Source organism: Emiliania huxleyi (genome assembly GCF_000372725.1).
Source record: "Emiliania huxleyi CCMP1516 unplaced genomic scaffold EMIHUscaffold_232, whole genome shotgun sequence".
NCBI lineage: Eukaryota > Haptophyta > Isochrysidales > Noelaerhabdaceae > Emiliania > Emiliania huxleyi.
In genome coordinates this window covers 46,211-59,495 of record NW_005200317.1, presented here as the reverse complement: position 1 = coordinate 59,495, position 13,285 = coordinate 46,211, and the positions used below count along the sequence as shown (strand labels likewise).

General features: G+C 65.0%; 3 protein-coding genes across 3 annotated transcripts in view; 2 read left to right on the top strand and 1 right to left on the bottom strand.

Annotated features, from left to right (window-relative positions):
- EMIHUDRAFT_366779 (hypothetical protein) overlaps positions 1 to 443 on the top strand; it is a 1,003-nt gene extending 560 nt beyond the window's left edge. The window contains exon 2 of the mRNA XM_005779308.1: positions 91 to 443. The gene's annotated coding sequence lies outside the window, so the exon portion shown is untranslated. The remainder of the gene's footprint in view (positions 1 to 90) is intronic.
- Positions 444 to 7,982: 7,539 nt separating this feature from the next.
- EMIHUDRAFT_236232 (hypothetical protein) lies at positions 7,983 to 8,929 on the bottom strand (the record flags this gene model as incomplete). Its single annotated transcript, XM_005779307.1, has 2 exons — positions 7,983 to 8,720; positions 8,792 to 8,929. 2 exons carry the CDS (start codon positions 8,927 to 8,929, stop codon positions 7,983 to 7,985), a joined length of 876 nt encoding a protein of 291 aa, XP_005779364.1.
- Positions 8,930 to 10,926: 1,997 nt separating this feature from the next.
- The window catches only part of EMIHUDRAFT_114831 (hypothetical protein), a gene marked incomplete at both ends in the record, with an annotated part of 4,417 nt that continues 2,058 nt past the window's right edge, over positions 10,927 to 13,285 (top strand). Inside the window, 3 exons of the mRNA XM_005779306.1 lie at positions 10,927 to 11,028; positions 11,367 to 11,600; positions 12,029 to 12,221. Of these exons, the coding sequence (XP_005779363.1) occupies positions 10,927 to 11,028; positions 11,367 to 11,600; positions 12,029 to 12,221 (529 nt within the window). The remainder of the gene's footprint in view (positions 11,029 to 11,366; positions 11,601 to 12,028; positions 12,222 to 13,285) is intronic.

The window sequence follows — 13,285 nt, the reverse complement described above, 5'->3', positions numbered from 1 at the left end:
GGGGGGAAGCCCCCCCCCCCCCTCCCTTATTCTGGGGGGAGAGCACGAGCGGCCGTTCCCCCGGCGACGGGGCGCCACGCTCTTCCTTAGGTCGTCCTCCGAGATATCGGTTCCCGACCCGTGGGGCGGGGGCGGGGTGGCGTCGAAACAAGTGTCTCGGCCTTCGGTCGACGGAGCGGCGACCCGCGAGTACGCTTCGTGGGCGCCCGACGAGGGTGGTGCTGCTGTCGCTCTGCCGCGTGCGCAGGCGTGCGCAGGCGTGCCGAGGTCTCGCGACGGCACTCAGCCCTTCGCTGGGCGTGTGGGACGCCGGGTACGACGAGCACGGCTTCTGGTCCGTCGAGGCTGCCCGCGCGGCGCGCGACGCGGCGGCGGCGCTTGCGCTGGACGCCGCCGACGGCGGCGCGGGGGCGGCGCGGGGGCGGCAGGCGCGGGGGCGGCAGCCGGCCCAGCGGGTCGCGGCCCTCCGCCCCCGCGGCGTCGTTGGAGGGCGAGCACCTCGAGTACCTACGGCGGCGGGGTGCGCCGTGGGGCGAGCCGCCCGTCGCGGGCGCCGCCGCGCCGCCGGAAGGGGCGAGGCGGCGAGCGAGGATCGTCGACTTTTGGCCGGGGGGCGCTCTCGACACTTACCGGCTGAGGTCACGTCGTCGGGCGCGTCGACGGGCTGGTTGGCCATGGTCCGCACGGCGGGGCGGCTGCGCCGCCAGGACTCGCGCGTCGCTGCACGCGGCCTGCAGAAGGAATGACAGCTCGGCGGCAAGGCTTTTCTTGCGCCGGGACGGCTAGGCTTTTTGTGAGACGCCGCTCGCGGAAATCGAGGAAGGCTTGGACTTTTCTTTTCTTGGGAAACGGGAGTGTTGGTTTAGAAGAGGCTGGCCAGCGACTGGACACACCGGCATGCGATGGGGGGACGCAAGCAAGGACGGGGATTGGAGGTTGTAGAGAGATATTTAACTTTTAAGCACAGCTCGAGGCGAAATAAAATTAGAAAGAATTGTACTCCCCGGCCCTGGATGTGAGGTTAATGACTGCACTCCAAGTGCTCCAAGTACTCCCTCCCTCCCTCCCTCTCTCTCTCTCTCTCTCTCTCTCTCTCTCTCTCTCTCTCTCTCTCTCTCTCTAAACGTAAACCGTCTCACTCAAAATCTCTCTCTTTCTATCTCGGCTCTCTCTCTCTCTCTCTCTCTCTCTCTCTCTCTCTCTCTCTGTCTGTCTCTCTCTCTCTCATGTCTCAAAATCTCTCTCTCAGAAGCGGACACAAAAGCTCGCGCGCGCGTGAACAGGGCTCCAGGCCCCAAATTACGTGTGAGTGTTAGAGTTGTTTGGTATTGCTAAAAATCTCTCTCTCAGAAGCGGAGCACACACGAAGATCGAAGTCGGCACAACAAAAATCCCCTTTGCAGCCAAGCCTACAGGGCACCTAATTTATCACTCTGGGGTGGGGAGGGGAAAATAATAGGTGAAGCTTCTCGATACAGGTCAGGCTATTGGTCCTCGTGACGACTATGGAGGACCCGTCGCCAGACGACGCAGGGCAGACGACGGTGAGGCGGAGCAGGCGCGCAGGGCGAGACGAGGGAGGGAGCAGGACGTTGCGGAGATCAGCAGGAGGATGTACGAAGAGATTAGGAGCAGCAGGGACCCGAGGGACCATGTGGAAGACGGCTAGTGCTAGTCCCCCATAGGGAGGACGACCCCGGCTAGTCGCCGACCACACCCACAAAGAACCCTGCACAAAGATCGCAAGGGCGGGGACCTGTTCCTTTTTACCCATCTCCTAGTAGAGGTGTCCGTTTTATTTATTTATTTACATTAAGGGAGTACCTCATGTATCGGAGTTATGCGACACTTAAGAGCTGTGAACGTGAAGAGAGTGGTACCAGAACTGTGGGTCGTTGCGGCACGCATGGGGGGCCTCCCGGACGTATGATCCTAGCCCAATACGTCCCACGGAGCACATTTCGATTTTTGACAGAATTAAATGCACTGCCCCCGCACGGTACTAATAGTCGTAGTCGTAGACCCCGGCTAGCCGCCGACCACACCCACAAAGAACCCTGCACAAAGACCGCAGGGCGGGGACCTGTTCCTTTTTACCCATCTCCTAGTAGAGGTGTCCGGTTTATTTATTTATTTATTTAATAGTCGTAGTTTTGGCACCGCTGCCCTTCACGGCACCACACCGCCGCTTGACAGCCCGGGATTAGCCTAGCAGCGAGTGGGCATCGCCTGCCGGTCGGCTGGGCACGAGCCAAGCACTTGGGCGGCCGTCAACCGAGTCCGAGCGGCGCCTGAGGCGGGTGCCACGGCGTCTGCACGAAGGCGTGGCGGGGTGAGGAGCCAGGAGTGGTGAACACCTCCCTGACGGGCGCGCGGCGCGCCGGATGGTCCGCCGAGGCCGCCGCCGCCCCGGCGGCGGCGATGGGGTCGGCGGGGCCGACCCGGCCGGCGTTTGTCGGCTCCACCTACAGAAGAGCAGTCTCTGTGGGTCGACGATACTAACTCGGTAGTAACGCGGAGCGGTGCTGTGCGGCGCCGAGTTGTGCGCGAGGCGACCTCCTGAGGCTACCTGAGCTGGCAATGGATGCCACCAGGACGCACGGCTAGCAGGAGCCAGTCAGGCATGCCCTGCTGTGGAGCAGAGCCGGCTGGCGCACCGGCGATACTAACTCAGCGCGCCGCGAGAGGCGAATCTGGGCGACTTTGGAGGCGCAGTTCTCGAGCTTGCCGTCGACGATTGATGTCGGGTAAATTGTCACTGCCGTCGGGGAAGGTCTTCTCTCAGCAGGCCGAGCGCCGTGGCCTGGCTCGGCTCGCCGCGGGCGCCACGAATTTATCAGGACCAAAACTCACGAGACCTCGATACTCGCATAATGTGGGTAAACGAAAAAAGTAGCGCGAAATTCGTCTACGTACGGCTTAGTGTGTGGTTGGGGTGGCCTCAGGCATCCCCAAGGGAGCCTCTGCGGTGCCACATAAGCAGCTGAGTGATTGTCGAGACTTTAAAGGATTCGTTTGAAGAAACGCAAACAAGACAAACGGTACTATGGTCACCAGTAAACGAAAATTCGACTTTGAGGGATCATATCTCAAAAGGCTGGGTGAGAGCATAGCATTATTGTTGCATATTATACCACATAAGGTCAAACTTGACCCCAGAAGCATCAAGAACCCGATGCTCCGGCTCGACTGTGCCGGCACACTGCCTCCTCGCGCCGGCTGCGCTAGCAGGCCGTTGCGGCCCGTGGTGCACCAGAGAGAGAGGTCGACGCGTTGCCCCCGCCGGCGACCCCGCGCGGCTCAGGCCGGCCAGAAGGTGTGTGGTGACGGCACCGTGGCAGGAGTGCGGAGAAGAGCTCGCCGAACGCGAGCAGCAGATGGCCAAAGTGTGCCAGCGCGAGAGCCTCGCGAGCGGGCGCAGAAGGAGCTCGCCGTGACACGATGCCGGGCGGTGGTGGTGCTCTGGCGACTGTGCACAGTGGGCAAAGTCAGGCTGCAACAGGGCAGCACGTTGGTAGTGCCCTGCTGCAGCCTGGCCTGACATGCACAGGGCGAACAGAGGCGGTACTATCGTCCGGCGCTCGTCACCGAATCTGGGCGAACTTCGACCGCCGCCACAGCTCACCACGAGCACGCAGCGACAAAATGTTGACTGTATGGAAGTCGAGGCTGGTCCATAGGAAGAGGCTGCCGTGCGAGCCGGCAGCAGGCTGGCTCGTCGTGGACTGCCGCGGCGACTTTTTTCGGTGTCTTTCTTGATAGTACCGAATACGGTACTTTCGTTTACCCACACTCTGCGAGTACTAACAAAGACTACGATACTTGAGGTACCCAGTAGGTAGGTAGGTGCACCATGCTCTAGAATGAGTGGCAACCCTCCCACCGCTGACCTATCAATGAGGGAGGTAGGTAGGTAGAAAGGTGAAGAACAGCCAGGCTCGGACTGGACACCAACGCGGTATGGGTGGACGCAGGACAGATGATGACGACACGCACGAACGACACACAGACACAAACAAGCTCACAAGACACACAGCCAGCTGGCTGCCACACACCCTGAGTGGGCGTACACATAACTCAGCAGCAACAGAGAGATGCAGTGCAGGCGCAGAAGCGCTCGCAGAGCGGCGCGCAGCGCCGCGCACGCCACGCTGCGGACCGTCGGACGAGCGCAGCGTACGTCGGCGGCGAGCCGCGCCACCAGCCGTCTCGCGAGAGAGCGGCGCCGCCGCGTGCGCGCAGCAGCCGCCGCGGCAGAGGCGAGCCGCGGCGACGTCCGCACAACGGATAACTGCCATTGGCGGTTAAGCAGATCGGTCGAGTCTAAAGAAAGAAAGAAACAAAACAAACACGCCAAACGAGTCTGCTGTGAGAGGGCTTGCTGTAGAATTCTTTTCCACCTGTGTCCTTGCTGTGCAAGTCGATCGACTTCTCACGATGGGCTGCTTCTCCAGCCGCGTCGAGGCCCCGACCGAGGAGCTGCCCCGCCCTCCCGCCGTCGAACTCGACGCCCCGACGCCCGCCGACACCGCCGCGCCGACGCAGCCGGCCGCCGCCCTCCCCTCCGCCACCGATCTCGGCGTGAGCGAGACGAAACTGGAGCCGCTCGGCCCTCCCGCCGTCGAACTCGACGCCCCGACGCCCGCCGACACCGCCGCGCCGACGCAGCCGGCCGCCGCCCTCCCCTCCGCCACCGATCTCGGCGTCGATGAGGAGCAGCTGGAGAAGTGGCGCAAGCGCGGTGGTGGCGACCTCGAGCCGGTCCTCGCGAGCGGCGCCGTCGCCGTCCTCGACGCGCAGTGGGTCATCAGCCACGCCGAGGCGGGCGGCGTCCTCACCCACCGCCAGGCGCTGCCCAAAGAGGCCTTCCTCTCTTTCGCCGACCTCGTCGAGGCGACCGAGTCGTTTGCCCTTCCCGTCGCCGCGCTCTCCTACCCGTGGCTGACCAAGGACCACCCCGACCCGCGCGGAGCCAACCTCGCCCGCGTCGCAAGGGCGCTCAAGGCCCTCCTCAGCCATCCGTCCATCCCGCGGCTCGGCGTGTTTTGGGACTTCGGCTCGCTGCACCAGCACCCCGACCCCGCCAACGGCGTCCTGCGCACCGAGGAGCAGAACGCGCTCTTCAAACAGGGTCTGGGCTGCCTCGGCACGCTCTACTCCCACCAGCGCACACGCGTGCTGCGGCTGACCTCCTTCCCGGACGGCCACAAGGCGGAGGACCAGGCCGAGGGCACCAACGTGGCCAAGTACTTTGACCGCGGCTGGTGCTACACGGAGCAGAGCTGGGCCAGTCTCACCAAGTCCGGCCAGCTCTCGCTCGACCTCGGCAAGATGCACGACGGCAAGGTGTACGACTACTGGAGCCTCCGAGACGACTGCGTCCAGGACGGCGGCCGGCGCCCTCCGCTGCTGCCGTCTGCGTTCGCGGCGGAGCTGGAGAAGAAGAGCTTCACCAACGGCAAGGACGACAAGCCGCTGGTGAAGCAGCTGTACGAGGCCGCCTTCAAGGAGCAGTTTGGCAAGGCGACCGAGCTGAGCTACTACAGCCTCGGCTGGGGCGACGCGGAGGCGGCGCAGCTGGCGGAGGTCCTCGCGAGCGGGGCGGCGCCGCGGCTCAAGGATCTCACTCTCAGCTTCAACAAGATTGGCGACGAGGGCTGCAAGGCGCTGGCCGCCGCCCTCGGCAAGGAGGGGGCAGCGCCGCGGCTCGAGTATCTCCGTCTCGGCGGCAACAAGATTGGCGACGAGGGCTGCAAGGCGCTGGCCGCCGCCCTCAAGGAGGGGGCCGCCCCGAGCTTGAAGGCGCGAGACGCCCCCCCTCGCCACACGCCCCTCCCCCGCCCAATGCTCATCGCACCTCCCCTCGCGTGCAGGAGCTCCGCGTGGACAACAAGGAGCAGCCTGAGCTGGTGGCCGTGTGCGAGGAGCGCGGCATCGACCTCTGCTGAGCCTCTCCAGCCCCGGCCGGGCGGCGAGGGCGCGGGTTCCTGCGGGACCGCCGCGCGAGCACGGCAGAGAGAGCAGCAGACCCTGCGGCTGCGGAGCACGACGCACAGCGACGGTGCGGGCGAGATCTTGGTTTGTGTGTGTGTGTGTGTGTGTGTGTGTTGGGGGGGGGGGGGGGGGGTCTGTCGGCGCACGTGGGACAGGAGCGCGCCGCGGCGGGCGAGAGGGCGGGCCTGCGTCCAGAGTCTCCCGACACGCGGTACAGGGAGGGACTAGCGCTAGCGGAGGGAGGCGCCTCCGAGGGGGCGACTGAGGCGCCGAGGCTGCGGCGGGGGAGGGCAGTCGTGAGCTTCGAGACGAAAAAACTCGGACCACGAAGACAAGGAGCGCGCGCCAATGGCCGCCTCCGTGACACTCCCACCTCCTGGGCCGGAGGGGGAGTTTTACTGCCGAGTTTCTCCCGGCCGGCCGCCTCCTGACACGCCCACTGACCGAGCCCATCGAAAAAGATTCGGCGCGCCGCACTGCTCTGACCCCTGCTCGCCCCTGCTCGCCCCTGCTCGCCACTGTCGCCTCGGTTGCCGAGGCTGCCGCGCACCCGCGCGCTACGCGACTACGAACTGCACCAGCTGGGCTCGAACCAACGACCAAAACGTCCCCGACCCGAACGCTGCACCAACTAGGCCACACCGCAGGCTCGATATGCAATACGCACAAAACTGGCCGCTCATAAAGCACTACTCATTTGCCGAGGCCACGCGGCGCCCCTCCACAGCCAGCCTACCCTCCTATCGCGCCACTCGAAGCCCCGCGGCCGCCTCTCGCCTACCGCGCTGCCCTCGCCTGCCACCGCACCGCCCGCGCTCCAGCCTAACCAGCTCTGCATCTCGCAACACACACTTGACAGGGACAGACCAGGCGCAGGAAAAGGGAGCGGGGCCCGAATCCAAGGGACCACCCCGTCGGGCGGAGGAGCTGTGAACTCAGGTCCAGCAGGAAGGCTGCTGGCTCCTGACTCATCCCCCAAATCCCCCACACCTTGGCGGCCTGAAACCTTACCATTCCGACACCTCACACACACCCCTCCCCTAGGGCTAAGCAGTGCGCGAGCCCACCCGACTTCAGGCGAGACGTTGACCACTCCTTTGGAACAGTTCTGTCAGTGGCTGCACTAGACGCCCACAGAGGCGCGCGGCGCGGGCAGATGACTAGGGGAGAAAAAGCGGAGAACCTAGCTCGCTGGGAGATGTGCGCAACCTAAAGACGGGAATAGGGGAGAAGTGTCAGTGTGAGGGGAGGGCGTAGGCTGGCGTTTTTGCCTTTGAAAACTGAACAGTTTTTTCACAAAGCGCCATACAGACACGGTCACAGTGAGCTCCACGTGGGGCTCCACGTGAGCTCCACGTGTGCGTACCGTGACTGCAGACTCGAGACTGGTCTGTCGGGGTCTGCGACTGAATGGTGCGTCCGATCCCTCCCTCTCCTCCAATCCCACACCACACTGTACCGCCCACCGAGCGAGATGCCCACCTCGCCTCACCTCTCCACCCCCCTCGCCAGCACCCACCGACGGCGTCGCCGCCGCGAGCGGGCGGAGCCAGAGGGGCCGGCGCTGCCGAGCGCGGATCCCCAAGGCCGAGCGATTCGGAGCAGTGGAGGCGGAAGGGGAGCGATCGAGAGGGGCAGCACGCCGCGCGTCGGCGTGACTCGCCCTCGTGCTCACTCTGTCCCCCAGAAGCTGTCGAGCAGGTCTCGCGAGGCCACCTGTTCGCACCAGTATTTGTGAGGAGACGCCGCTCGCAGACAGGCCGCCGGAGCAGCTCGCGCAGGGTAGCCTCGGTTCCGCAAACTGAAGAGCCGTCGCCGTCGCCGCGGCCCGGGGTCACCGCCATCAGCATGTAGCCGCACAGGAGCGCTCCTGTTCACAGAGGCGAGAGCGTGTAGACCGGTGTACCAGTCGGAGAGATTGCGGCCGCCGCGGGCGGGGCGCCGTAGGTGCCCACGGCGTAGCCGAGAACCTGTCCACACGTGGGGCGTCAAGCGCTCAGCACGGTGAGGAGCACCATCGTGGCTAGGTCTCGGCTGCGTCTCACCGCAAGCAGCACGCCGACGGGTGCGAGGGCCGGGTGGAAGGCGGCGGCGATGACGGGCGCCGACGCGGCGGCGCCCATGTTGGCCTGGCTGCCGACGCACATGAAGAAGATGGGCGCCTTGATGCAGTACGCGACGATCATCATCACGAGCGCGTGGAAGCTGACCCAGATCATGCCGAGGAGGAGGAAGAGCGGGTCCTCGGCGATGGCGGAGAAGTCCATCTTGAGGCCGATGGTGGCGACCATAAAGTAGATGAACGTCGAGGCAATCTTGCTCGCGCCGGCGCCCTCGAGGTCGCGCAGCGGCGTGAAGGACATGGCAAAGCCGAGGCAGGTGCACGTCACGACCACCCAGAAGAAGGAGGAGCAGACGCCGAACTTTGTCAGGAAGGACTCGCACTTGCACCCGACGCCAGCGTCGAGCTCGTCGACGATGTTGCACGACTCGTAGTAGGCAAACGCGCCGCCGCTCGGCCGCCAGTGCCGCTCGATGTGCGCGTCGAGCGCGCGAGCCACCAAGTGCGCGCGCCCGACGTGGGCCACCCTCGCGCGCGCCCATGCCTCGTCGTGCCCCTGCAGCGCCACCGTCTTCTTGGCGATGCGCTCACGCTGCGCGCGCCACGCCTCCTCCTCGCGCGCCCGTTTGCGCTGCCGCTCGGCTTCCTCCTCGGCCGCGAGTTCCTGCCATCTCGTCGCGTTGCACTCGACCTCGCCCTTCCTTCTCGGAATGCGGTAGAGGAGGGGCTCGCCACTCGCCCCGACGCGAGCGGTACCGCCGGCCGCGCCGCCATTCGCGCCGCCCGCAAAGGAAGCAGCGCAGCCGCCAGCAGCGCCGCACGCGACGCCCGCAAAGGAAGCAGCGCAGCCGCCAGCAGCGCCACACGCGACATAGCCCCCAGCGTAGCTCGCGGCAGCGCAGCAGGAATGAAGGGTGGAGTCGTCCCGGATGCTCTTAGAGAGGCTGATACCGGTACGACAAGGACAGCGACAGAATGGCGTTGCGTCACAGGAGGAGCAGTGGCGGCAGCAGAGGGCAGAGACGGCAGAGGCAGGGGCGGCGGCTGCGGAGAGAGAGAATCTCTCTCTCTCTCTCTCTCTCTCTCTCTCTCTCTCTCGGCGGCTGCGGAGGTGGAGGGGGCGGAGGAGGTCGAGGCGGAGGGCCGCGTGCTAAGTCGCAAGCGGCGCCGCGGGAGTCAGCGCACCGTGTGCCGACCGCCGGCAGAATTCGCAGCCCCGCAGGAGGAAGAGCGCCTGCAGCACGGGCTCGCCGGCCATTCACTGGCGGCCGCGCGATGCGCCTCGCCGTCCCGGCGCTCGCCCTCCTCTCACTGCTCGCGCTGCTCCGCGCACACGGCGCCACGGCTCCGAGCGTCGCGGGCAGTGACCACCTAGGTCTGGAGCGCGCGTCAACCGGTGCGCAGACGCTCGCGGCGGAGGCGGCAGTCGCTGCGGCTGAGGCGGCAGTCGCTGCGGCGGAGGCGGCGGCCGCTGTGGCGGAGGAGCGCAGGCTCGACCCCGACGCCTCGTCGACTGCGGAGGTCGCCAGAGAACAGGGCGGGGCTACGCCCGAGGCGAGCCACAGCGGCAGCGTGCACGCGGCGCCGGACAGCTCCACGCGGCGGGCGACGGACGGCGGCGGCGGGACGCGCTCCCACTCCCACGGCGAGGTGCGCGGCCGATCCGACGGCGGCGTGTTGCCCGGGCGGCGCTTCCCTGGAGCCTTCCGGGAGCCTTCCCGGAGCCTTCCCTGCAGGTGCGCCCCAAGGAGGAGGAGGAGTGGAAGGTGCCGCTAAAGCCTTCGGTGGTGGCGCGGGCGCCGAGCATCGGCGGCGTCGACCGGCGCGAGTCCGCGCTGGCGAAGCGGCTGAGGTTGCAGCAGTTTCACGACTTGGTCACGGAGCCTAGAAGCTGCTAGAAGCCGAGTACGTATTCGTGTACTCCTAGTAGCGCTCGAGAGGACACGGACTCAGCTGTACTCGGCCGCATTCAGCTGTCGTCGCCTCCCTCGTATTCACGCGGTGCTCTGAAGACACTGCGCTATACCGTTTTCCCGCCCTCATGTTGGCGTATTCAGCACCGCGTGGTCAATCTAACCCTAACCCAACCCTAACCCTAACCCTAACCGTAGGTAATGGACAATCTCGGGCCGCTCGCCGCGATTGGCTGGGCAATCTCGCCCCTGCTCGCCCTCGCCTGTCGCCGTTGACCAGGCCCTCAAAAGACGGACGCTCGCTTCCTGGCGTAGGTAATGGGCAATCTCCCGCAATCTCCCCGCAGTCTCCCGCAATCTCCCGCCGTTGCTCCCTCGCGTAGGACGCCCTCCTTCTCTGAGCCGCCTCCTCTCCGCCTCCACACGTCCACAGCCACTCACGGGTCGGGTTGCGCACGACAGGCCAACTCCTCCTTCCTCCCTAACCCTAACCCTAACCCGTCAGGCCTTCTCCTTCTTCCTCATCTTCGCGTACTGCGCGCAGCGCTAGACGCGGAATGCGCATTCTTGTATCCCCGCCCTCACCACTGCCCTCGCCGCCTTCGTCGCCGCCCCCGCCCTCACCGCTTCCCTCACCTCCGCCGCCGAGCCCACCTCCCTCGCCGCCCCCACCCTCACCACCGCCCTCGCCGCCGCCGTCACCGCTCCCGCCCTCACTGCCTGCCTCAATGTGCATGCGCAGTCGTGTATCCCAACTAGCGCTCGAGGAGGACACGCATTCAACTGTACTCCGCCGTATTCGGTTGTGTTCACTGTGTTCGTACCCCCCCGTATGCACGCGGTGCTCTGAATGGCACTGCGCATTACCGCACAATACCCTAAGGTTGGCGTACTCATCACCGCGCAGGCGCGCAGCGGTTCCTCTCGCGGAGCGTGCTGGTGACGCTGCTGTACACGATGCTCTACCTCATCGCCTCCCCCGTGGCCATCATGGCCAACAAGATCCTGATGAAGGACAAGGGCTTCGGATACCCGGTGATGGTGTCTGCGATGGGGCAGGTATTCCACGCCTAGAAGCAGAAGATCTCCCCATATCTCCCCCATATCTCCCCCATATCTGGCAGCGCAGCCTAGGAGCGGAGTACGTGTTCTTGCATCCCAACTAGCGCTCGAGGGGGCACGCACTCGACTCTGTTCAGCCGTGTTCGGCCGCGTTGGCTGGACTCGTAGCCCGTCACATTCACGCGGTGCTACGAATGCACTGCACAGTACCGTCTCCCCGCCCTGATGTCGGCGCATTTCACCGGGCACGGTGGACTCCACTGCTACCACACCACCCACGGTACTGAACCCACACTGGGTTCGATGCTCTGGAGGTGCGGCATTTCACCCCGCAGGTTGCCACCGCCTTGTGCGCCGCCGTCGTCGTCTTCATCACGGGCGAGAGCCTCGAGACGGGCCGCAAGATCGGCGCCACCACGCTGCTCGTGCTCGGCTGCGTCTCGGCGCTGGCGCTGGTGCTCGGCCAGTACCCGTACTTTTACCTGACCGTGGCCTTCATCCAGATGCTGAAGGCCTTCTCGCCGGCGTACATGATCTGCTTCCTCTTTTGCCTCGGCGCGGAGCCGCCGGTTGTAGCGCGACGGGGGACGGTCCTCCGGCAAGACGTGCCGTGTGTGAGCAGGCTTCGAGCGGCCGTCCAACTGGGCAGAAAGAGAGTGGAATGCGCCAGCAAGATGGGCCGTGTGAGCAGGCTTCGAGCGGCCGTCCAACTGGGCAGAAAGAGAGGGTGGATGCGGCGAGCAGACACGAAGGCCGTGAGCAGGCGTGGAGCGGCCGTCCAACCGCGTCATCCGGTGCGTACTCGGGCTGTCGGTGTGCACGTGCATCGCTTCGGCGGGCGAGGCGAGCCGTCTGGACTTCACTGCACGGCAATGCGACACAATGCACGGCGCCTTCACGAAGGGCGCTGTGAGCAGGCCAGTCCCCCTTCTGGGTGTCATCGGAGTGCGAGCTCACGAGGACGGCGCTGGTTCACACGGGCAAGCCGTGTGAGCAGGTCAACTTTTCGCTCATCGGGGTTCTCTTTATGACGATGGCGTCTTGCTCGGATGCGCTCCGGCTCGTGATTGCGCAAAAGCTGCTCAAGAACCAAAAGATGGGCTCGTTCGAGGCCTCCTCCTCCTCTCCTCCACCTCTCCTCCTCCTCTCCTCCTCCTCTCCTCCTCCTCTCCTCCTCCTCTCTTCCACCTGTCCTCCTCCTCTCCTCCTCTCTTCCTCCTCTCCTCCACCTCTCCTCCTCCTCTCTTCCACATCTCATCCACCTCTCCTCCTCTTCCTCGTCCATCCGACGGCACCCGAACCCACTCTCCCCTACCCCACGGTACCAGAACCCACCCTCCCCTACCTCACGGTACCCACACCCACACTTCCCTACTTAGCCCTCCCCCTACCCCATGGCACCCGAACCCAGGCGCTTGTGTACACCGCGCCGGCCTGCTTGTTCTTCATGGCGCCCGTGGCGCTGTTCAAGGAGCCGCGTCTCTCCCCCCCTCGCTCTCTGGTCGTGTGTCACGCCTCTCTCTCTCTCTCTCTCACTCTCTCTCTCTCTCTCTCTCTCTCTCTCTCTCTCTCTCTCTCTCTCTCTCTCTCTCTCTCTCTCTCTCTCTCTCTCTCTCTCTCTCTCTCTCTCTCTCTTCCCTCCCCCCCCCCCTCGCCCTCTCTCTGCACGGCCGAATCTCGGCCGCATCTCCGGCTGTATCTCGGCCATATCTCGGAGGATAGGAGATCCCTGCGGCTCGCAAGGCCGGCTCCTTTGCGCTCGTGAGCGAGGTGCGCAACTTCCTAGACACTTCCTAGACACCTCCTAGGACACTTCCTAGAAGGCCGGCTCTTTCGCGTTGGTTGAGAGAGGAGCCCCCAAACACACACACACACCCACACACACACACACGCGCGCACACACACACACACACACACACACACACACACACACACACACACACACACACACACACACACACACACACACACACACACACACACACACACACACACACACACCTCACCCCCCCCCCCCCACACACACACACGACACACACACACACCTCACCCACGCGCACCTTGAATGCCGTGCGGCTCCTGTCGTCTAGACGTGGAGTCGCGAGGGACTAGCCCGGCCCCTGCCCCGCCACCTCGTGTGTGTGTGGAGAAGTCTGCCTCACCCTACCTTCCCTTAGGTTCCACTCCTGTTCTAGGAAGTGTCTAGGAAGTGTCTAGGAAGTTGCGCCTACCCTTCCCTTAGGTTCCGCTGCTG